Source organism: Capra hircus, chromosome 7 (genome assembly GCF_001704415.2).
Source record: "Capra hircus breed San Clemente chromosome 7, ASM170441v1, whole genome shotgun sequence".
Lineage (NCBI taxonomy): Eukaryota > Metazoa > Chordata > Mammalia > Artiodactyla > Bovidae > Capra > Capra hircus.
Window position 1 is genome coordinate 94,470,841 of NC_030814.1, and position 21,941 is coordinate 94,492,781.

At 53.1% G+C, this 21,941-nt stretch overlaps 1 protein-coding gene across 3 annotated transcripts in view; it reads right to left on the bottom strand.

Moving 5' to 3' along the window:
- COL5A3 (collagen type V alpha 3 chain) overlaps window positions 1–20,878 on the bottom strand; it is a 45,808-nt gene extending 24,930 nt beyond the window's left edge. Inside the window, exons 1-28 of one of the 3 annotated variants that reach the window (XM_005682449.3) lie at window positions 20,621–20,878; window positions 16,671–16,829; window positions 16,398–16,587; window positions 16,166–16,322; window positions 14,536–14,640; window positions 14,057–14,209; window positions 11,305–11,418; window positions 11,053–11,199; window positions 9,451–9,498; window positions 9,337–9,378; window positions 8,955–9,017; window positions 8,380–8,454; window positions 8,195–8,278; window positions 7,767–7,823; window positions 7,615–7,668; window positions 7,010–7,063; window positions 6,034–6,087; window positions 5,898–5,951; window positions 5,651–5,704; window positions 5,030–5,074; window positions 4,865–4,918; window positions 4,636–4,680; window positions 3,731–3,784; window positions 3,553–3,597; window positions 2,380–2,433; window positions 2,234–2,278; window positions 2,043–2,096; window positions 8–52 (exon numbers count right to left, since the gene is read on the bottom strand). In XM_005682449.3, coding sequence (XP_005682506.3) covers window positions 8–52; window positions 2,043–2,096; window positions 2,234–2,278; window positions 2,380–2,433; window positions 3,553–3,597; window positions 3,731–3,784; window positions 4,636–4,680; window positions 4,865–4,918; window positions 5,030–5,074; window positions 5,651–5,704; window positions 5,898–5,951; window positions 6,034–6,087; window positions 7,010–7,063; window positions 7,615–7,668; window positions 7,767–7,823; window positions 8,195–8,278; window positions 8,380–8,454; window positions 8,955–9,017; window positions 9,337–9,378; window positions 9,451–9,498; window positions 11,053–11,199; window positions 11,305–11,418; window positions 14,057–14,209; window positions 14,536–14,640; window positions 16,166–16,322; window positions 16,398–16,587; window positions 16,671–16,829; window positions 20,621–20,708 — 2,193 coding nt within the window. In that variant the 5' untranslated portion in view covers window positions 20,709–20,878. Of the gene's footprint in view, window positions 1–7; window positions 53–2,042; window positions 2,097–2,233; window positions 2,279–2,379; window positions 2,434–3,552; window positions 3,598–3,730; window positions 3,785–4,635; window positions 4,681–4,864; window positions 4,919–5,029; window positions 5,075–5,650; window positions 5,705–5,897; window positions 5,952–6,033; window positions 6,088–7,009; window positions 7,064–7,614; window positions 7,669–7,766; window positions 7,824–8,194; window positions 8,279–8,379; window positions 8,455–8,954; window positions 9,018–9,336; window positions 9,379–9,450; window positions 9,499–11,052; window positions 11,200–11,304; window positions 11,419–14,056; window positions 14,210–14,535; window positions 14,641–16,165; window positions 16,323–16,397; window positions 16,588–16,670; window positions 16,833–20,620 lie in introns of all 3 variants that reach the window. The other 2 variants (XM_018051009.1, XM_018051010.1) reach the window with 2 other exon arrangements.

Below are 21,941 nucleotides of genomic sequence, written 5' to 3' on the forward strand. Positions count from 1 at the left end.
TTCTTACCCTCTCTCCTTTCTCCCCCTGGAGGCCTCGGTTGCCAGAAGTACCCTGAAAAGAAAGAAGCTCTCAGTCCCCACACTGCTCCCACTTAGAAGGGCCTGGAACTCAGTCCTCTGCCTGAAACAGCCAGGACAATCCCAAGAGGATGCAGGACTAGAGGGAGGGGGTGGGGAGCAGCCCCAGAGAGAAAATTATCTTGTCCTATCATCTGCTAGTATGGTGTACAAGAGATTGCATTTCCCCCGCCCCTTCTCACTGGCAGCTTCCCAAGGTCATCTGTGTGGGGGTGTGAAGGGAAGGCCAAATTTCCAAGTAACTGATTTCCATCTCCTAGGGACACTGTGTCCACAGTTCCTTCTGGCAGGAGGAAAAGGATGAACATTCCAGAACCCAGCTTCATTCTAAAGGCGAAGGAATGTTTCCCATTGTGCTGGATACAGCACGACTCTGTGCCTGGCAACAAGGGGAGTCTGTGCTTGGCTACAGCGCGACTGCTCAGTGCAAGCCCAGATGCTGCTCACACCAAATTCTTGGCTTGGGCCATAAGAAAAGCTGCACTTGGCTACAGTGTAACTGAGCTAAGTGAGTTAAATGAAATTGTACTTGGATACACTATAATTATGTTTTGACAATAGCATGACTGTTTCCAGCCACAGGGAGACGCACTATAATGGAATTCAGTGACTACAATGAAGTTACACTTGGATACAATGTAACTATGTGTTTTGACAATATCACCACTGTCTCTAGCCACAGGGCAATTCATTGACCACGATGTAACCAAGTTTGACTACAATTGTTCTCTGACCATGGCTATGGTGTAACTGCTGCTAAGTCATTTCAGTCCTGTCTGACTCTGTACAACCCCACAGACGGCAGCCCTCCAGGCTCCCCTGTCCCTGGGATTCTCCAGGCAAGAACACTGGAGTGGGCTGCCATTTCCTTCTCCAATGCATGAAAGTGAAAAGTGAAAGTGAAGTCGCTCAGTTGTGTCCGACTTTTTGCAAACCCATGGACTGCACCCCACAAGGCTCCTGCATCCATGGGATTTTCCAGGCAAGGGTACTGGAGTGGTGTGCCATCACCTTCTCCGATGGTGTAACTAGACTCAGCCAAAACACAGCCTTCAACTCTATATAGAAAACCATGCCTGACTTTCAATGGAACTCTGAGTTTGGACACCCACAGGACTTCATGGCCAGCTACAACATAACTACACCTCCTTGGTTATAGGGTAACTAAACTGGTCTATAATGCAAAAATGTGAGGAGCTGGCTTTTAGACTGTTCTTAGACTAACCAAACTCTGTTCTTAGACTACAGGTAATGGATACCTGTACTTGGCTACAAGGTAACTGGACTTAGCTACCATACATTTTAATTACAATGTCCCTACAGCTGGTCAATAGTAAATCTCTAATCAGTACACCTCTCAACTGGTCCTAGCATTTCTAGGCTTGTAGATTGTATGGCTCTTGGCTTGAGTTTTTGTTGCTTTTGTTTGTTTTAATTTATTTATTTTTAATTGAAGGATACATGCTTTACAATGTTGTGTTGGTCTCTGCCATACATCAACATGAATCAGCCATAGGTATACATATGTCCCCTCCCTCTTAAAATTCCCTCCCACCTCCCACCCCATGCCACCCCTCTAGGCTGTTACAGAGCACTGATTTAAGCTCTCTGCATTAAACAGCACATTCCCACTGGCTATCTATTTGAGCTTTTAAAACAACCCTCTGCTTGATTATAATGTGTTGACCTGGGGATGTGATGTATGTGCTTAACAGTGAAATGGGTTCAGCCTGTAATGGGTTTAACTATTCTCAACTACAAGGTGACAACTATGCTGTAATGTTACCCTTTGGCTGTTCAGCTTCAAAGTAGCACACACCCTACTGTATACGGTCAGTCCTACCACATCTTGCCTGGCAGGCTGATTCCTCTCTCACACTCTTGCAGAAGTGTCTGATGGAGCCAGCTTCCCGAAGTCAGTGCTGATGAATCAGCCCTAACTGCAGGCCCCAAGCATCACTTACCTTCACACCCCGAGGTCCCGGATAGCCCGGAGGGCCTGCTGACCCTGTTGGACCCTGAGATGGAGATAAGATCAATGTCAACCTGTTCTTCCCCCTCTGCGTTCCCAGTGCACTCATCTCTCTTCTCATGAGACTCCTGGCCCTGCCTGCCAACCCCCATCCCCAAATCAGCCCCTCTTCAGGTCACTTACCTGGGCCCCTTTCTCTCCTGTTGGGCCCTCATGACCTGGGTGACCCTGGGAGAAAGACATTCTGAGTTGTCAAAGACCTGATTTGCCATCCAAACTCCCAAGCCTCTCCCTTCTCCTTCCTCTTTCTCCCAGAATCTAGTTCTCACCGGAGGGCCTTCAGATCCTGGGAGGCCTGGAATTCCTGGGTTTCCAGGGGGACCCTGAAAGAAGATGAAAAGTAGGGAGAGATACAGGGTCTCAGAGCCTGGCATTCCACCAGGAACATCCCTGCTCAGACATGCAGCTACCTCAAGGTTAGAGAAAAAGCAGATTCTACTGGTCACACAATCTATTCTCAGCCATTCTGAACTTGCTGTATGACCCTGGACAAGCCGCCTCCCCTCTCTGTGCCTCAGAAAGCCTCTGCTTCTGGGAGAATTCAGGCAAGGGATATAAAAACGGTGTGAGAGACATGCTGGGATGGGGGACCCCTTCCTTTAGAAGCCCCTTCAACCAAAGACTGGTGGGTCTACACAGGCATGGGGTGACCTCTCTATGTCCTGCAAAGAGTTGATGAGTCCAGAGCGGGGATCCTGGCCAGTCAGCTAAGCCAGTCAGACTCTCTCCTGAAATTTTGAGGGAAGTGACACCTTGCCTCATAGAAACTATGATCAGATGGATTTGAGTAAAGAAACTATTAGATTCTAAGGAGCTGGGGACTGAAATAGTGACAGCAGTACAAGATGAGCTGGAGTAAGAACAGACTCAGACAGTAAAGAATCTACCAGCAATGCGCGAGACATGGGTTCGATCTCTGGGTTGGGAAGGTCCCCTGGAGAAGAGAATGGCAACCCACTCCAGTATTCTTGCCTGGAGAATCTTGTGGACAGAGCAACCTAGCGGGCTACAGTCCAAGGGGTCAGAAAGAATCAGACGTGACTGAGCGACTAACATTTTTGCTTTTTCAAGATGTATATAGAAAGAATCCTGTCCTTCAGGGGAGATGGAAACAGACTTGCAGAGGAACAAAGACGACACTGCAAGACCCCAAAGGAAAGGATTTCTTGGCCCATGAATCTTGGTAATACTTTCTGGCTTCTGAGAGATTCCCCCGTGTCTTGATAACGTCCCCCTGTGCTCCAAACTTGGTGGAGCTCTATTTCTCACAATCAGCCCTTCTCCAACAATGACACTTGGTTACTCTGAGCTTGTTTAGGGACTGTTGCAACTGATCATTATCCATGGCTTACAAAAGGGGCCCAATGGGAAGTTTTTCCTGCAGGCAGAGTTGGAGGAAGAAGACATGAAGGGGGAGGAGGGAAAGTAGAGCTGTCACTCACCTTCTCCCCAGGAGTGCCGATGGGCCCCTGGGGGCCAGGAATTCCCTGGAGATATTTTAAAAGAGAGAGAAGAAAAGCTTTAGAAAGGGACAGTGAGTGCAGAAGTTGGAGGAGCTAGGAATGATCTATGACCTTCATGGACCACCGCTCCCCCCATTATTGGAAAAATAGCTCAAACCTGGGACCCAGGATTTCCCTGCTGTCCTGGGGGGCCTGGTTCTCCTGGAGGACCCTGGGGAGAAAGTGAGGCTTCTGTGAAGCTGGAAAGGTTGTGGTGTTGAGGTGTCGGTGAAGCTGAAATGAGGGAAGGGGTCACGGGAGTGGACAAGGATATGGGTGGCCATAGGGTCAGAGTGTCTGAAAGCATCAGGGGGACTTCCCTGGAGGCACCCTGGATGGGAATCCACCAACCGATGCAGGGGGCATGGGTTCAATTCCCGGTCCAGGAGGATTCCACATGCCGCGGGGCAGCTGAGTCCATGCACCACAAGTACTAAGCCCAAACCCTATAGAGCCCACAAACTGCCAACTACTGAAGCCCGTGGGCCTAGAGCCCATGCTTTGCAAAAGGAGAAGCCCGCACACCACAGTGAAGAGTAGCCCTGGCTTGCCACATCTAGAGAAAGCCTGCGCCCAGCAACGAAAACCCAGTGCAAGCAAAACTTTAATTAATTCATTAATTTAAAAGAAAGCATCAGGTGGGGCTTCCCTGGTGCCTCAGTGGTAAAGAATCCACCTGCCCATGCAGGAGACACAGACTGGATCCCTGATTTGGGAAGATCCCACATGGCAAGGAGCAACTAAGCCCGTGTGCCACAACTACAGAGCCTGCGCTCTAGAGCCTGGGAGCCGCAACTACGGAGTCCACGCGCTGCAACTACTGCAGCCCATGGACCTAGAGCGTATGCGCCTAGAGCCCGTCCACGCTCCGCAACAAGAGAAGCCACTACAATGAGAAGTCTGTGCACTGCAACTACAGAGTAGCCCCTACATGCAACTAGGAAAAAAGCCCATGCTGCAGCAAAGACTGAGTGTAGCCAAAGATAAAGAAAGCAAGCAAGCACCAGGTGTTGGAACACGTACCACATTTCCTTTGGCACCTGGAGCACCATCACTTCCAGTCACACCCTGGGGGAGGAGAGGGTGTGAGACCAGGGCAGACACACGTGCAGGAGCCTGCGTCTGAGACGCTGAGAGGCTCAGGGGGAACGGTGAGTGGGCAGAGAAGCCAGGCAGCAAGGAATGGACACGCAGAGGAGAGAACGGTGAGGAAAGGACAAACAGGGATGTCGAAAGACAGCGACGTTCTCACCGGGCGTCCCAGGGGTCCGGGGGAGCCTCTAGGGCCAATCAGTCCTCGGGGGCCCTGCAAGGAAGCGGGAGCTAATGTTATTCCAGCATCCCTGCTCTGAGGCCCGAGGAGGCCTGCCTCCCTCCTCTGTGTCAGACAAGCAGTCCAGGGGTCCCTCATACTCACTGGCTCCCCCGCCTGGCCAGTGGGCCCTGGAGGTCCCTCTGCTCCCTGTGGGAAAATGGCATCACTTGGGGAGGCAAGGGTATAATCTTCAGAGAACCACCTTCCCTCATCTGGGCAGCCCCTTCCAGGGCATCTCAGAGTGAGAACTTGCGGCAGAATCCAACCAACGGGGTGTACGTGATTTGAAATTCAGGCCCGTGACCCCAGTCCTGGACCTGCAGTCCTGGGCCTCACCTCTGAACTCTAGTTGTTGTCTAGTCTCTAAGTCAAGTCTGACTCTTTTGAGACCCCATGGTCTCCAGGCTCCCCTGTCCATGGGATTTCCCAGGCAAGAATACTGGAGTGGGTTGCCATTTCCTCCTCCAGGGGATCTTCCCCACCCAGGGATGGAACCCACATCTCCTGCATTGGCAGGTGGATTCTTTACCGCTGAGCCATAGGGAAAGCCCGGTAACTCTAGTACTAACCCCCAGCTCTCCATCTGCCTCTTTGAGGCCCTGATGGGGCCTCCTGACTCTCCAGTGCAGAGCTTCACCCCTCCCCCAGTCTCCTGAATGTTCTATTTCCCTCATTCTGGCTTTCTGGCTTCCAAACCACCCCCTAACTTGCTTCCAAACTTACCTTCCGCCCATCCTCTCCTGGGGGACCAGGTTTTCCCACATAACCAAAGTCACCCTGCAGTGGGGAACACAGAGGGCCATTCAGGGTCAAAAGATGAGGGTAGAGAGCAGCCCCCAAGGAAGGGAGATGGGGTGTGAGGTGTGAGCACTCAGACACAGGGATGGAGGCTCTGATATTGGGGATGGGGAGAGTGTCATGAATATATTGGGAGGGGCTTGGATGTGGGGGAGGGGCCTCACACACTCACCCTTTGGCCCTTCTCACCAGGCAGCCCTGGCAGGCCATCAAAGCCCCGATCACCCTGCACAAAGAGACAGCATCTGAGCCCTGGATCCTCTACCCTGACCATCCCTCCAAGTCCCAGTCCTGGCCACATCACCTACCTTAGGTCCCGTGGTGCCTGGGAGGCCCCGAGCCCCATCTGCTCCAGGGCGGCCCTGTGGGGGGTAGGGGTCACATAGTCGAGATGTCTACTGCCGTGTGTGGAGTACTTTCCTCATGCAGTCCCCTGCGCTGGCAGTTTCTCTGTGTACTAATCGAAGCTCTCAAGTATATCTTAAACCCATCCATTACTCGTTACCCCTAGTGCCCTTTCTCTAGTCCAAGGTACCAGCATCACAAAAATGAAGAACCCTCATCTTCAGGGAATTCCCTGGCAGTCCAGTGGCTGGGGCTCCATGCTCCACTGCAAGGGGGCAAAGGATCCATCTCTGGTTGGGGAACTAAGATCCCACATACCGCATGGCCAAAAAACAAAATAAAATTAAAAGAAGACTTCCTTTTCGGTCCAGTGGTTGAGTACTGGTCCCTGGTCCAGGAAGATCCAACATGCCATAGTGCAACTGAGCCTGTGCACAACTACCGAGCCTGAGCTCTGAGTCCATGAGCTACAACCGCTGAAGCCCGTGGGCCCTGGAGCCTGTGCTCCACAATGAGAGAAGCCCTCACAACAAGAAGCTTGTGCACCACAACTAGAGAGAAGCCCCCACTCACTGCAACTAGAGAAAGCCCTTCACAGAAATGAAGACCCAGTACAGTCAGAAAAACTAAAAATAAATCAATTTTTTTAAAAAGAGAAGAAAGAATACACTTAAAAAAAAAAAAAAAGCCCCCATCTTCAGTCCCCATTAATCTCCTTGCTGTATGTTCCCCATGGAATGTTAATACTATCTGGAAATATCATTTTCCCCAATGTGCCAGTCTTTCCTTTTGCAAAACCCTCAGTGGACTGCCATTCCCTGTCCTCAATGCTCTTATCCCACCAATGACACCAGCAGACCCTGAGAGCACAGAGCCGAGGCTCGTGTTGGGTGCTGAGAGATGGCTAAGGGATGACCTGAAGACCTACGAATCACTCACCATCTTTCCCTCTCGGCCAGGGGGCCCATGAGGTCCCTGAAGCCCTCGGGGACCCTAGAAGAGAAAGAAAAGGAGGCAGAAAACGAATAACAAAGAGTAAGGACTTAGTTTAAGTCGTTCCCTGTTGTGTTCAGTCACTAAGTCATGTCTGACTCTTTGGGACCCCATGGACTGCACCACGCTAGGCTTCCTTGTCCTTCACTATCTTCTGAAGTTTACTCAAACTCATGTCCATCAAGTTTGTGATGTTATCCAACCATCTCATCCTCTGTTGCCCCTTTCTCCTCCTGCCTTCAATCTTTCCCAGCATCAGCGTCTTTTCTAATGAGCTGGTTCTTTGAATTAGGTGGCCAAGTTATTGGAGCTTCAGCTTCAGGATCAGTCCTTCTAACAAATATTCAGGGTTGACTTCCTTTAGGAGTGACTAGTTTAATCTCCTTGCTGTTCAAGGGACACTCCAGCACCACAATTTCAAACATCAAAAAGGCAGTAATTGCAAGCGTATCACCAGCCCTGTTGCCATTTTCCCCAACTCGACTTTATCCTGTGGCCGTGGGAGACATCCACCTTCCCATCCACCTTGCCCCTCACCCCACGAATCTCACCTGCGGCCCCATTTCTCCCATCTCTCCTTTCAGACCTGGATACCCAGGGAGGCCCTTGGAGGAAGAAAGATAGGGTGATGCACTTAGAGGGAGTTTGAGTTAGAGTCATCTCCATGGATGCGTCCCCTCTTCCATGCAGCCTCCTTACTCACCACGGGACCTGGGCGTCCAGTGAGCCCCACCGGGCCAGGAGGGCCTTTCATAGAGAGCTAAAGAGACAGAGGGGAACAGAGCCTCAGGTCTTCCATATCCCCACAAAGTCATCGTCGAGAGTTAAATACCCACCTGTCTGCTGACTATTCACTGTCTCCCATCTTTGGCATTCTCTCAGTGTCCTCCCATTACCTCCCGACAGGCATGCTCAATTGTATGCCACCTCATAGACAGTAGCCTGCCAGGCTCCTCTGTCCATGGAATTCTCCAGGCAAGAATATCCGAGTGGGTGGCAATTCCCCTCTCCAGGGGATCTTCCCGACCCAGGGATCAGACCTACATCTCCTGAATTGCAGGCAGATTCTTTACCGCTGAGCCAGTGGGGAAGCCCCACCCTCCAACAGTCCCCATATTATCCTCCCCTCACCTGAGCTTGTTGCAGGACTGCCTGAGCCTGGGCCTGCTGGAAGGACACTGTGGGTCCTTTGTGAGAGCCTCTTGCAAACTGGAACTAGAGGGCAACTAGTAGTGAGGGTAACTTCTACAAGAGGTCCCCACTTCCTGGGTCAGGACTCCACTCCCCAAGGCCAGGCCAGCCTGTCTCCCTCTTACCGGTATCATGATCACAGTGCCTGGGAGTCCCTGGATCCCATCAATGCCAGGGATGCCTGGGAGGCCAGCAGGGCCCTGAGAGAGGAAGAGAGACACAGAGGGATGGAGATAGAGAGATGGAGCAAAAGACAGAGGAAGGAGGGGACAGAGAGAAACAGAGCGGGAGAGAGGGAGAGAGACAGGTGAAGGCAGAGAGATGGAGAGAGAGGGGCAGGGAGAGAGAAGATACGGAAGACAAGACAAACACAGAGAAATGGAGGGAGGGAGGGAAAAAGTGATGAAAAGTGAAAGAGAAACAGAAAGAGACAGATGAAAGAGGGGTGAGGAAACAGACATAGAGAGAAAGAGACAAGAAACACTCGGGATAGAGACAGAAGGAGGAAAGCAGGGGATAGCCCCACCCCCAAGATGGCAGAGGAGCCAGATGGCAATTCACAAATGGGGAGAAAGACGAGCAGGTGGGGATAGTGCCAGCCCCATGTGATGTCCCCAGTCCCAGCCATGCTCCCAGCTTCAGCTCCACAGCTTGAAATCTCCCTCCCCCAAAAGGTTACATGCCAGAGAGACTCTCTTACCGGTAGACCACGGTCTCCAGGGAATCCTGGGGGCCCAGGAGGGCCTGAGGGGCCAACCACCCCCTGTTGCAGACAGAGGAACAGAGGTCATGAGAAGTGCAAAGTCTGAGCCAAGCGGACTTGCGGCCCGCCACTGACCGTGGCCCCGTGTTGACCTTCCTACTCCATCGCTGAGCCACTCCTGGCCCCTCAATGCTATGCTGATCCATATAAAGCTCCAGCTTTACATCTCAATCCCCTTTTTCATTCATCTTTTGAGCCTCAAGTATCTAACAGTCTTTGAATGATCTGGCAACATTACACTCCAACTCCCCACCCCGGGAGATCAAACACCCCAACTGGAAGTAAAAGGCAAGAAGAGAGGAAAGCAGTCATGACTCACTTGGGGTCCCGGGGCTCCTGGGGGTCCTTCAAACTGCTGTCCCTGGGGGAGAAAGGAGTGTGACCCCCATTCTTGCCCATACCTCTGCAACTCTACCTGCCCCAGACCCCTTACCTGTTCAACCACGGCTGGTTCTCCTTTTTCTCCTTTCTCCGCAGCACCCTGGGGCAGGGGGTGGAAAGAAAAGAGCTGTGAGCCTGGAACTCAGACACAAAACTCTCAGCTAACGCACTTCACACTAAACACACACACATACACTCATGCATACACAGAGTCCATTCTCTGAGCTGCCTCTGTTGTTCTCCCTTCAACCAATATGTTTCGAGCAGCTCAGCTTCCAGTTTTGAGCTGGCTGTACTGCAGCAAGGTGGAGACCATGAACTCTGGGACACGCTGTGGGACCTTAATCCTGGAACTGCCTCTCACTTATTCAACTTATTCAACTCCTGCAGACTCACCTGCAAAGTTCATGGGTCAAAGCCTACCCTATACATCCCATGGGAGGATGAAGAAGTTAAAACAATGCTTAGTACATCACAAGCACTCAGGCTAAGATGGTTAGGATTATTCACTTTCTTCCCTGTCCAACATCAAGGCTTGGTTGAATAGAAAGTGGTAACCTGGATGAAAGTGGTGGTGGGGGCGGGGGGTGGGGGTGGCCTTCCCTATCTGTGGTATTTTTCTAGACAATCTCCTCCAATCCCTGGACTAAAGATAGAATCTCTCTGCTAATGAGTTCTAAGTCTTTATCTCCAGTCTAGACCACCCCTTGAGCTCCAGAATTTTCTAACCAATCACTTGCACGGACAACCGAATAAGGGTTGCCAATTTGTCACTGTTGTTTAGTCGCTCAGTCAAGTACGACTCTCTGGGACCCCATGGACTGAAGCCCCCCCCCCAGGCGCCTCTGTCCATGGGATTTTCCAGGCAAGAATATGGGAGAGGGTTGTCATTTCCTTCTCCAGGGGATCTCCCCAACCCAGTGATCAAATTAGCGTTTCCTGCACTGGCAGACGGGTTCTTTACCACTGAGCCACCAGGCAAGCCCAGTTGCCAATTTAGCACATCCAAAATAAGATCACTGACCCTTTCCACCTGCTCCTCCCTCATTCCCCATCTTACTCAGTGGTGCCACCATGCATCTACCCAGTCATCTTAGCATCCTTCTTCACCTTCAGCAGCAAGAGCAAAATGGGGCATGGTTCAAATCAGTCCACTCCTGTCTGTCCGCACCCACACCCCTACCCTCCCCTCAGCACCACCACTCTCATCCAGGTTACCACTTTCTATTTTGCACGTGTGTGTATATTAATTGCTCAGACATGTCCTACTCTGTGCGTCCCCGTGGACTGTAACAGGCCAGGCTCTTCTGTCCTCAGGATTCTCCTTTTGCATAGATGGCTAGTTTCCCTGGCTCCCCCTACAGTCCATAGGCTGTTCAGCACCAGAGAGAGCTTTGAAAACTCCCAAGTCATGTTTCCTCTCCAGGGGCTTCTCATCATGCCTAGACTAAAAGCCAAATGAATCACTCTACCCACAGAGCCATTCATTAGCACAATGCCTGTCACATTAGCACAGCATCTGTAGATAAATATTTGTCAACTGCACTGGGGTGGTGGGAAGGCATTCTAGGCCAGAGCAAAGAAAGCAAAAAAGAGGATGTGGCCAAGTGTGGCTCCAGGAAGGAGTCCCTGCACCTAAGCCACCCAGACTCACAGGAAAGATCTGGAATTCAGTATTCCATGACTGTTCTGCTGCCCGGAAGAGGGGGCCCATGGTGGGACCATCCTCTTCTTCATCTTCTCTGGCTAACTCAGTCTCCAGGGTCTCCAGTTCAATTTCACTGTCAGGGTCCAGGCCCTCCTGAGGACATTGGAACAGACCAAAGTTTGCCCCTGACCTCTTCATCGTCTGCCACCGCCACCACCCCAGGACCTTCCCTTCCAGCCCAGTCCACTTCCCACCAACCTCTAGGATGGTGCCATTGCTACCAAAGGTCACAGCTGTGGTGATGACCAAAGGCGTGGATGTCGGAGACAGAGGTGGTTCTGGTGTCTCTGTCTTGGGGATGTCAGTGGAGGTCTGGAGGAAGGACAGAGAGAGAGTATCAGATCTGGGGCCAGGACAATCAAGGTGGAAGGGAGGGAACTTCCCTTGTGGTCCAGCGGCTAAGATTCTGCACTCACAATGCAGGGGGCCCAGATTCAATCCCTTGTCAGAGAACTAGATCCCACATGCTGCAACTAAGAAAGATCCCACATGCCACAGCTAAGACAGTGAAAGTGTTAGTCACTCAACTGTGTCCAACTCTTTGCAATCCCATGGACTGTAGCCCGTCAGGCTCCCCTGTCCGTGAGATTCTCCAAGCAAGAATACTGGAGTGGTTTGACATTTCCTTCTCCAGGGGAACTTCCCAACCCAGGGATCAAACCTGGGTGTCCCACATTCTGAGCATATTCTTTACCCTCTGAGCCACCAGGGAAGCCCAAGACAAGGTGAAAAGGGAAGATACTTAAAAAAAAAAAAAAAAGGCAAAAGGGAGGTGAAGGAAGAGACAGACCCTGTCTCTCAGAGCACTCAGTCCAGGGAGGGGCACAGAGGAGGATTCTCAAAAAACATCAGAGGGGTATAGGCCACCCGCAGGCCTGTGGAGGCGAAAGTGTACTGACTGGATGAGGACAGCCAGCAGGGGGAGCCCTCGTGTGTGGAGGACAGACGGGGCTGGCCAGGGCTGGGAGGCCCAGCAGGACTGGATCCAAAGCCCAGTGGTCAAGGTCAATGTCCAGCACTCAGGGTCAGACTCCCAGAAGCCTAGCTCATGTGTCCGTTCCCAAGGCAGAGCTCAGCGGTCAGCCAGACAGGCTGCAGTCAGAGGGGGAGTTCGAGCTCCTGCTGGCCCAGACGGCTGCAAAGGAACTGGGTCAGGGTGCAAAGCGGGTGGTGGGGGCCCAGGTGAAGGGCTGGCACTGAGGAAGGGGCTGAGGAAGGGTAGAATAGTCCTGGCATCTCTGTTCTAGGCTGAAGCGCTAACCTCTTTCTCCACACTGATGCTGAGAACAGATGTAATTCAACCAGTGACCCTCCAAACAAGGACCCCAACAAAGGGCACCTACCAGGGACACCTACACAGTGGCCCTGCCAACTGGTGACCACCATCACTGGCCCCCAATTATTCCTACAGTCATGATCCATTGCATGCATGCATGCTAAGTCGCTTCAGTCGTATCCGACTCTTTCTGACCCCATGGACTATAGCGTGCCAGGCTCGCCTGTCCATGGGATCCTCCAAGCAAGAATACTGGAGCGGGTTGCCGTTTCCTCCTCCAGGGGACCTTCCCAACCCAGGGATCAAATCTGCATCTCCTGCCTTGGTAGGTGGGTTCTTTACCACTAGCTCCACCTGGTAAGCCGAATTTAGTGACCCTCCAATTAATAACCTGTGATCAGTGACCCCCATTAAGAATCCTAACCAATGACTAACCAAAACACCTAACAATCTGTATCATTGATCTTCCACCAGGTATTCCTATAACCAGTCACCTATCACTGGCCCCCCAATTAATGACTTCCATCAATGACCCCAACCAGTTACTCCTTCAGTCAGTGACCTCCCCAACCAATGACCCTCCACAAGAAGTACCAACCAGTGACCCCCTAACCAATGAATCCTCTTAGCCAGTGATCTTCCAACAACAAATACCCACAAGTGAACTCAACTAGTGCTCTCCAACCAATGACCCCCAGACGGTAATTTCATTAACCAATGACCCATCAATGACTTCCCAACTAATTGCCCATCAGGGACTCCCAAATTAACTATGTCATCCATGATCCCCTCAAAATCACTCCCCAACTAGTGATTCCAACTGGTGACTGCACTAGTGCTTTCTAATCAATGGTTCCCCACTGGCGCCTTCCCCAATTAGTGATCCTCAACAATGACACTCCCCCACCATTAGGCCTAAACCAGTGACACCAATAACACCAACAGTGGCCTCCATCAATGGCTTCCAAGAATGAACTCCAATTAGAAACCCCCAAACATCAGCCTTAATAAATATCTCTCTATAGTAACCCATCTCAACCAGTAACCTCTGTCAGGGAGTCCAAATAGCGTGCCCCTAATTGCCGTTGTTGCTGTTCAGTCACCAAGTCACATCCAACTCTGTGGAATCCCATGGATGTTAGAAGACCAAGCAACTCCATCCTCCATTATCTCCTGGAGTTTGCTCAAATTCACATTCCATTGAGTCAGTGATGCTATCTAATCATCTCATCCTCTGCCATCCCCTTCTCCTATTACCTTCAGTCTTTCCCAGCATTAGGGTCTTTTCCAATGAGTCCCCCCCCAGTGAGTGACCCTTCACTGAATAACCCCAACCAGTCAACGCCAAACAATGATAAACCAACAAACCCATCACTGAACCTAGCCAGTGGCTCTTCTTAAAGAGCAGCCTTCACAAGAACCCTGCTAATAACAATGTACTCATCTGGGTTTGCCCCCTCCCTCTAGCACCCCCACCCCCAGAACTGGAGGTTGGGAGGAAGATATGAGAGAGCTCCTAAGACAAGATCAGCACCCCCTCCAACAGTGACTGGTCAGCCGAGAGAAGTCAAAAGTCAGAGATTGGAGACCAGAGGGGGAGACCCTGGATGAGGCAAAAGGGATCAGTGAGGATCAGAGGCCAGAAGCAGGGCGGTCAAAGGGCAGACCCCTTACCTGGTTGTCCAGGGGCCCAGGAGGCGGACTCGCAGCCACAGCGTCCTTGCGCTTCTTCTTCCTGCCCTTCCCCTTACGACCTCGCCCTTTCTTCTTCCCTTTTCCTTTCCCCTTCCGCCTAGGGGGAGGGGTTTCTGGCTCCCCCTGAGGGGCCTGGGGAGAGGATTCCAATCAGACCCAGAGTCCCTGAGTGGAAGCTCCATCACTCAGATCACTGGAGGTCATGCTGGCACATGGGCCACTGGCCCTGTGTCTTAAAGCCAGGGCTCGCTCAGCACTGGGAACTGGGGTCAAGGTCAATATACGATCTGGGGCCAAGGGTCAGTTATGTGACTGGAAGTCAAAGTCACTCATGCCTAGGAATGGTTTGAGGGAGGGGGTCACTCAGCCCCATGGACAGGGCTCGGAATTCACTTATTCCTGAGACCTGGGGCCAGCGATGTCTGAGCCGGTGACTGCAGGACAAGCCCCGTACTCACCCTGGTGACTGTTGGATCCAGGTCATCACAGCCAGGAAGGTACCGCTCACATGCCTGGAAGGCGGCCTGGGGATCTAGGCTTATCACCAGCTCCTGGACATCTCCCTGGGGAGAGAGTGGGGGTTGTCGAAGGGGTCCACAGGCTGACCCCAATTCCCATTCCAAGCATCAAGGTCTCATGTTTTTCCACTCAAATCACCACTGCTAAGTATAAGGAAGGGATAGCCCCACCACAGCCCCAGAAATCCCTCTGCACCCCAAAACTGAGAGCAGGAAGATTCCATCAGGGTAATGACAAACCACAAGCCACACCCCAAGAACGTCTGTCCCATCAGAGGCACATTTTTTCCCTTTTTCTCAGGCACATGGTGACACCTACTGTGAGTCAGGTGCCCTTCAAAGTACCAGGGACAAGAAGGGAAACAGAAACTTTCCCAGTGGTGATTAAAAATCTGCCAGTGCAGGGGACATGGGTTCGATCCCTAGTCCAGAAAGATGCCACGCGCTGCAGTGAAGCGAAATCCATGCATCACAACTACTAAAGCCCACGTGCCCTGGAGCCCATGTTCCCCAACAAGGAAAGTCACCACAAGGGAAAGCCCACGCACTACAACCGGAGAGTAGCCACAGCAGCAACGAAGACCCAGCACAGCTGTAACAATAGACATTTTCTTTTTTAGAAAAAGAAGGAAACCAGATGAAGAGTTCCCTGGATTTTTATGACACGCACGACAATCACTTCATTGAAAACACATCTGTCACAGAGCCTCATGACACCTTGCCCTGCTGGCAACACACACCATCACAACAGCCAGTGTGGTCACGCATCACAGTCTTATCCTCCCACCATAAGCCAAGTAGGTGTGTGCATGCCAAGTCGCTTCAGTCGTGTCCAACTCTTTGTGACCCCATGGACTATAGCCCGATAAGCTCTTCTGTCCATGGGATTCTCCAAGCAAAGATACTGGAGTGGGTTGCCATTTCCTCCTCCAGGGGATCTTCTCGACCCAGGGGTCAAACCCACGTTTCTCTTTTCTCCTGCATTGCCAGGCAAGTTCTTTACTATGAGTGCCACCTGGGAAGCCTAAGCCTAGTATGCACCATCACAAATGATTGATTCATGGTTTTACAGTCTCACAGCACACACCAAAGATGCATTAGAAAGGGCTCCCTTCTCTCAGCTTCCTGGTGCTGAATTGAAGCTGGATACTTCCCTTCTCCAATCTCTTCTCCGGATTCAGGCTGGAGACAAAACTTCCTTCAGCCCTCTGCCTCAGTTTCCCCATCACTGAAGTGAAGTGAAGTGAAAGTCACTCAGTCGTATCTGACTCTTTGCGATCCCATGCACTATACAGTCCATGGAATTCTCCAGGCCAGAATACTGGAGTGGGCAGCCTTTTCCCTTCTCCAGCGGATCTTCCTAACCCAGGGATCGAACCCAGGTCTCCCACATTGCAGGTGGATTCTTTACCAGCTGAGACACAAGGAAAGCCCAAGAATAGTGAAGTGGGTAGCCTATCCCCTCTTCAGCGGATCTTCCTGACCCAGGAATCGAACCAGGGTCTTCTGCATTGCAGGCGGATTCTTTACCAACTGAGCCATGAGGGAAGCCCAATCCCTGAAAGGCTACCTCAAAAGTCTCCTCGCCAAGGTCCTGGGTCCCCAGCACAGTGAGTCCCGCTGTACTGATGAATCGAGGTCCCTGAGCCAACACGGGGAGCTGAGGTTCACAATCAGCCACCAGGGTCACCATCCCACCGTCCACACTGACTGCCACACGGTGCCACCTGCAAGAGCACAGTCTCAGAGGAGGGGTGCTCCTCACCCACCCTCCCGGAATCCCCCACCCTCCCCATATTCACCTGCCATCTGTGAGGTTGACCTGCTGGGGGAGGGGGCTGAAGGAGTCACCTAGGAGGTCCAGAGCTGGCCCCAAGGCCAAGCCCAGCTGCCGGACGCCACCCTCATCATAGATGGACAGAAGGACAGAACGGTTGGTTGGCTGGCCCCGCAGGGTGATCAGGATGGAGAAGTTCTCAGGAAAGTGCCCATCTGGGAGGACAGAGGGAAGGGGGCAGTTCATGTTGTGACCCCAGCTCCCAGGATGACCCAGAGCCCCTCTGGCCCCGACTCACCTTGGAAGAGCTCTTGTGTGGGGACACCAAGTGTGCTGGTCTTGCCCACCCGGAATGCTCGGTCACCCTCCGGGGCCCTCTGGGGGCAGAGGCCGGGGCCCTCAGGGATCCCAGCCTGGCCCCCCCGCATGCCCAGCGCCTTCAGCACATCCACAGGATCTGCTAGAGAAAGAAGGTGGGTTTCGGGGCAGTTAGAACAAGCCCAGGATTCTGTGTGATCAGCTTCGGTTTGGAGGACTCAGCATCCCCAACTGTGTTTATGGGTCGGGGGAAGGAGCAGGCCTGGGACCTGTGATCCCCTCACCCCTCCACAGCTGTTCCGGCCTCATCAGCCTGTTGACTCCTGTTTTTTTCCCCTCGGTTTTTGGTGAGAAGAAAAAAAAAAAAGCTGACCTAGTTCTGGGATGAATCAAAGCTTCCTGGCCTGAGCCCCAGAGCCAGGCTGTCCCCCTCTCCACACTCCCCCGCACCAGCTCCCTGGGGCTGCTTCCCAGGCCTGAAGCCCCCTTGCCAGGGGAAACCCGCTTAGAGAGGAGGGGCTCCTTGTGTGTGTTCTTCCCACCTCTTCCCTTGGCTCCACTCCCTCTGACCTCCTCCCTCTGACCACCCTTGTCCATGACTTCCTCTGACAGCCTTCACCCATGACTTCCTCCCTCTGACCACCGCCTCTCCTGGCTTCTCCCTCTGACCACCATCACCCAGGACTTCCTGTCTTTGACCACTGCCATGTTGGATCTCTTCCCTCTGACCACACTTTATCTGATCCCCACTGATTTCTGGCCATGCCCTTTGACCTTCCTCTGCCTGACCCTGACCATCTCCATCTGACTACCCCCTGACCTCTTTCCTCTGCCTATCCCAGTCTCTTTCAACCCATGACCTCCCCATTTTATCACCCTCTCTGACCTCCTCTGACCACCTCTCCCTGATAACCTCCTGACTTCCTCCCTCTGACCCTCTCCCTCTCATCCCAGCAAAGAAAGAGACTGGTCCAATCAGATCTTAACCCAGGCTGTCCTACCAGCCCCACCCGGCGCAGCCTGGCCAGTGCTAAGTAGAACCACATGGCTTGGGCAAGGGTGGGCGGGGTCCTCCCCTGGGCCCAAAGCCCCTGCCTGATCCCCCTCCCCTCAGCAGACTGTCCCACTGACCCCCTGACCCAGCCTCTTGGCAGGAGCCAGATTCTGCCGAATCTGCCATGACCTCACCCTGGGGGCGGCTCGGCTGAGCTCACCACTGGGGAGCCAGGGTGAGGGGCCAGACTTGGGGGAGATCGGGGCTCAGATGTGGGCTTCCCATCTCCACTCCTCCTGGGTCAGATCCCGCGTTCACCAGACTACAGAACCCTGTTCTAGCCTCAGCTCTCTCTTGCCCCAAACTTCTGCTATTTTTCCTTCTCTCCCCCTCCCTGCCTTCTCCGCATCCCACTCCCTGTGTCCAACTCTGAATCAGTCCCTCTCCCTCTCTCTTTTGCTAACTCACGCTCGCTCTCACTCTAGCTCTCTCTGTCTCTGCCTCTTGGTACTTTCCTGGTTCTCACATCTGTTTTTCTCTGCATGCCTCTCTCTATCTCTACGTGCAGATTACTCTCCCCATCTCTCTCTCTCTTTCTCTCTCTCTCTCTATCCATACCCACTCCCCAACAACTCTGCTGTTTCCACCAGCCCCATCTTTAATTGCCTGAATTGCCTGTTCTATGGCTGGGCTGTCATTAAGAGGTATTTGGGTTACAGCCCCCTGGGGCTAAGATCTGGACTCCCAGGCTCTCCTGACCACAAGGGTCACTCCTGGGTGGAATAATCAGCCCAGCTACCCTCTCTCCAGGCTGGAGCCCCGGGGAGGGCTGAGATTCATGATTCCACCCAGCGTGGCTCTCCCAGGCTCTCTTTTCACCCAGACTCAGACGGATCTCCCCTCGACCAACTGCTCAATCACATTGTAAAAGCCTTCCCCATCACCTAACCCAAATGTCTCCTACTTCAATCTGAGTTCCTTCTGTCATGGCCTTTCAGAAACTAACTGCCCTTTCTTTTCATAGCTGGCTTGGTGACAAGGAAATACACAAGAGGCATTGAGTTCTGCCTGCAGGGCCAGGAGGTGGGGGTCTGTCAAGCACCCAGCTTGCCCTTCTCCCCACAGACTCTCCCCCGTGCTGGTTAGGACCCCAGGGAGATGCTGGGTGGGGTCTAGGATCTGGAGGGAGGCAGGCAGGGATCAGGCTGGGACAAGGCTGGAACCCCTCAGATGTGTAGGGGAGCTTATATATGAATGTGCAAATATGTGTACGTGCTATAATGTATGTGGGTGAGGCTGTGCAAGCATGTGTATGACTCTATACGACCCAGGGACTAGCTGAGCGTGTGCTTTTCGGCGTGTCTATGTCTGTGAGTATTCGGCCTATGATGGAGTGTTTAGGTGCAGTTCTTTACTTGTTCTGGCATCCCAGCAGTGAGTCAGAGGTTCTGCAGGTGATTCAGGGAAATCTGTGATTGTTATAGCTCAATCTTGAGCGAGATACAGGCGTGAGGTTATCTGTGAGACTGCGGCCAAGTCAGCAAGCGGGTGACTGGTTGAGAATATTTACTGCTTTGTGTAGATGCCAGTGGGAGAACGTGTGAGAGTTTGAAAGTGTAGGCGGGTGACAAAAGCTGTGGCCGTGTGGCGGATGGCTGATGGGGTGGCCTGGGCGTGGGCATCAGGTGTTTAACATTCTTGGTGTCCCAAGGGCCTCATATTCGAAATGCGTCCCTGAGATCGCACGACTGTGTGGATGTGAGCATAGGAATGGGGCATAGGCTAATATGGGATCATCTGAGTGAGCAGAGACCTCTCTGAACTGCTGAGAAAGTTGGAGGGGCCAGGGTGCTCGGGTGGGAGTGGGCTGCGTCTGAGTTGACCTTAGTGGAGGATTACCGGGAGGGCCTGACTTGGGGTATCTTAGACCAGGGAAGCCCCCTTAATCACACTTGAAGAACCACGACCTTCCCAAAGCCCTGGGGGGCCCCCAACCCAGAACCCTGAGGGGAGGGGCGTGGCGTCCGGCCAGAACCGCACAGCTGGGCGTGCGTCAGCGCTGACTCATCCGTCCGGCGGCCCCCGGGACCCCCTGGGGGGCCCTGAGAAATTCCTCGGGAAAAACACCCGAGGCTTGCTCAGCTTGGGGTAGCAACTTCCACTCCCCCCACCACCCGGCCCGCACTCCGCCCCTCCCTCCCCTGAACCCCGCCCCGTCTCGCCCCTCCCCAGGGCCCTCCCGAGGCCCTGTCCATGGTGCTGATCCCGGCTCTGGGGAGCGCGGGGTGGGGGAGGGGGGCAGGGATGGGGGGGAAAGGAGGTGGGAGCGCGCTAACTGGGATCAAAGGAGGAAGAGGAAGAATAAGGTGAAGCCATTTGGGGAGCCGCCAAGGGAGCTCTGAATCCCAGGTCAACCCTCTACAATCCCCACCTACCATCCCCCTTAGAATGAGCCTCATGGGCAGTTACTTACCTGTGTATCCCCCAAGTCACAACCACAGCCCTCATAGCGTCACCCAGAGACACACAATCACACGCATAACACACGCGGTTATTTTTAAAAATCAGCCCCACACACAGACACACCCTCGAAATACAACTCAATCACAGATTCTCCCAGGGATTATCCCATCGCCCATATCCATACAATCGTCAACTCCCACTCCGAACACACACATAATTTCACTCTAAATGCCCCCAAGCTCATGGCTGCGCACGCACACATACCTATAAATTGCATGCATTCCCATGCACACACCACGAAACAGGGTCACAGGTTTCCATGCCCCCCCCCAAACTGTCACACCCGCAAACCGCCCAGAGTCGAACACTAGCGCCTCACGCAACCCGCACACCCGCATTTCCCACTCCGCGGCGTCTTTGGGAGCCTCGCTGGACCCTGCACTCCAGGTCCTATTTCCCCTCTCCCAGCTCACCGGCCTGCGTCCGGGGCAGAAGCTGCAGAGAGGCCAGGAGCAGACAGAGGCCGGCCCGCGGCTGGCCCGGGCCCCGGCGACTCCCCATCCCGGCGGGGCCCACACTTAAGGCGGGGGACTAGCCCGGGCGGCTGCGGGGCGCGGCGTCTCCTAGGGCTCGGTGCAGTCCCTCCGCGGCCGACTCCACTCGGGATCCGCAGGAGACTGCCCGAGACCCCGCCCTGGCCTCGCCCTGCGCTCCAGCGCCCGGCCAGGCGGAGCTCAAGGGAGGGGGGGCAGCTGACAGCTGGTGTGGGGAATTGGGAAAGTTTGTGCTGAGCGCTGATTGGCCAGCTAAGGGTGGAGCCCTGGGCCGGGAGCTAGGCCCTTTTTGCCCCACCCCACAGTAGCGGAGAGTGAAAGAGCCAGCTTAAAACTAAATATTATTTAAAAAACTAAGATCATGGCACTTGGCCCCATGACTGCAGCCATGAAATCAGAAGACGACTGCTTCTTGGCAGGAAAGCAATGACAAACCTAGACAGTGTGGTGAAAAATAGAGACATTACTTTGCCGACAAAGGTCCGTGCAGTCAAGGCTGTGGTCTTCCCAGTGGTCAGGTACAGTTGTGAGAGTGGACGGTAAAGAAGGCAGAATGCCAAGGAATTGATGCCTTCGAAATGTGGTGCTCCTGAAACTCCCTTGGACAAGGAGATCAAACCTGTCTATCTCAGGGAAATCAACCCTGAATACTGGTTGGATGGACTGATGCTGAAACTGAAGCTCCAGTATCTGATGTGAACAGCCGGCTCATTGGAAAAGTCCCTGATACTGGGGAAGATTGAGGGCAGAAGAAGAGTGTATCAGAGGATGAGATGTCTGAATGGCATCACCGATACAATGGACATGAACTTGGGCAAACTTCAGGAGATGGTGAGGGACAGGGAAGCCTGGTGTACTTCAGTCCATGGGGTCGCAAAGAGTTGGATACAGCTGGCTGACTGAACAACAGCGGTGGTGGAGGAGGGTCACTCCCACCTAGCCTTAAATTCCGGGGTCCCAGACTTTTTCTCCAAACAGGCTCTGTCGAAGAGCCTAGTGGCTTCCAAACCTGCAACCTCCATCTAGGGCCTGGAATTAGAGGGTAGAGCTTTATACCAGATCCTTTGTCTCAGTCAGGCCCCTAAATGGGGTCCCAGTTCAGTTCAGTTCAGTTCAGTCGCTCAGTCATGTCCAACTCTTTGCAGCCCCATGAATCACAGCACGCCTGGCCTCCCTGTCCCAGCCTGATGCTAAATCCTCTCCCACCTGTCTGACCCCACAATAAGGTACCAGCCTCACC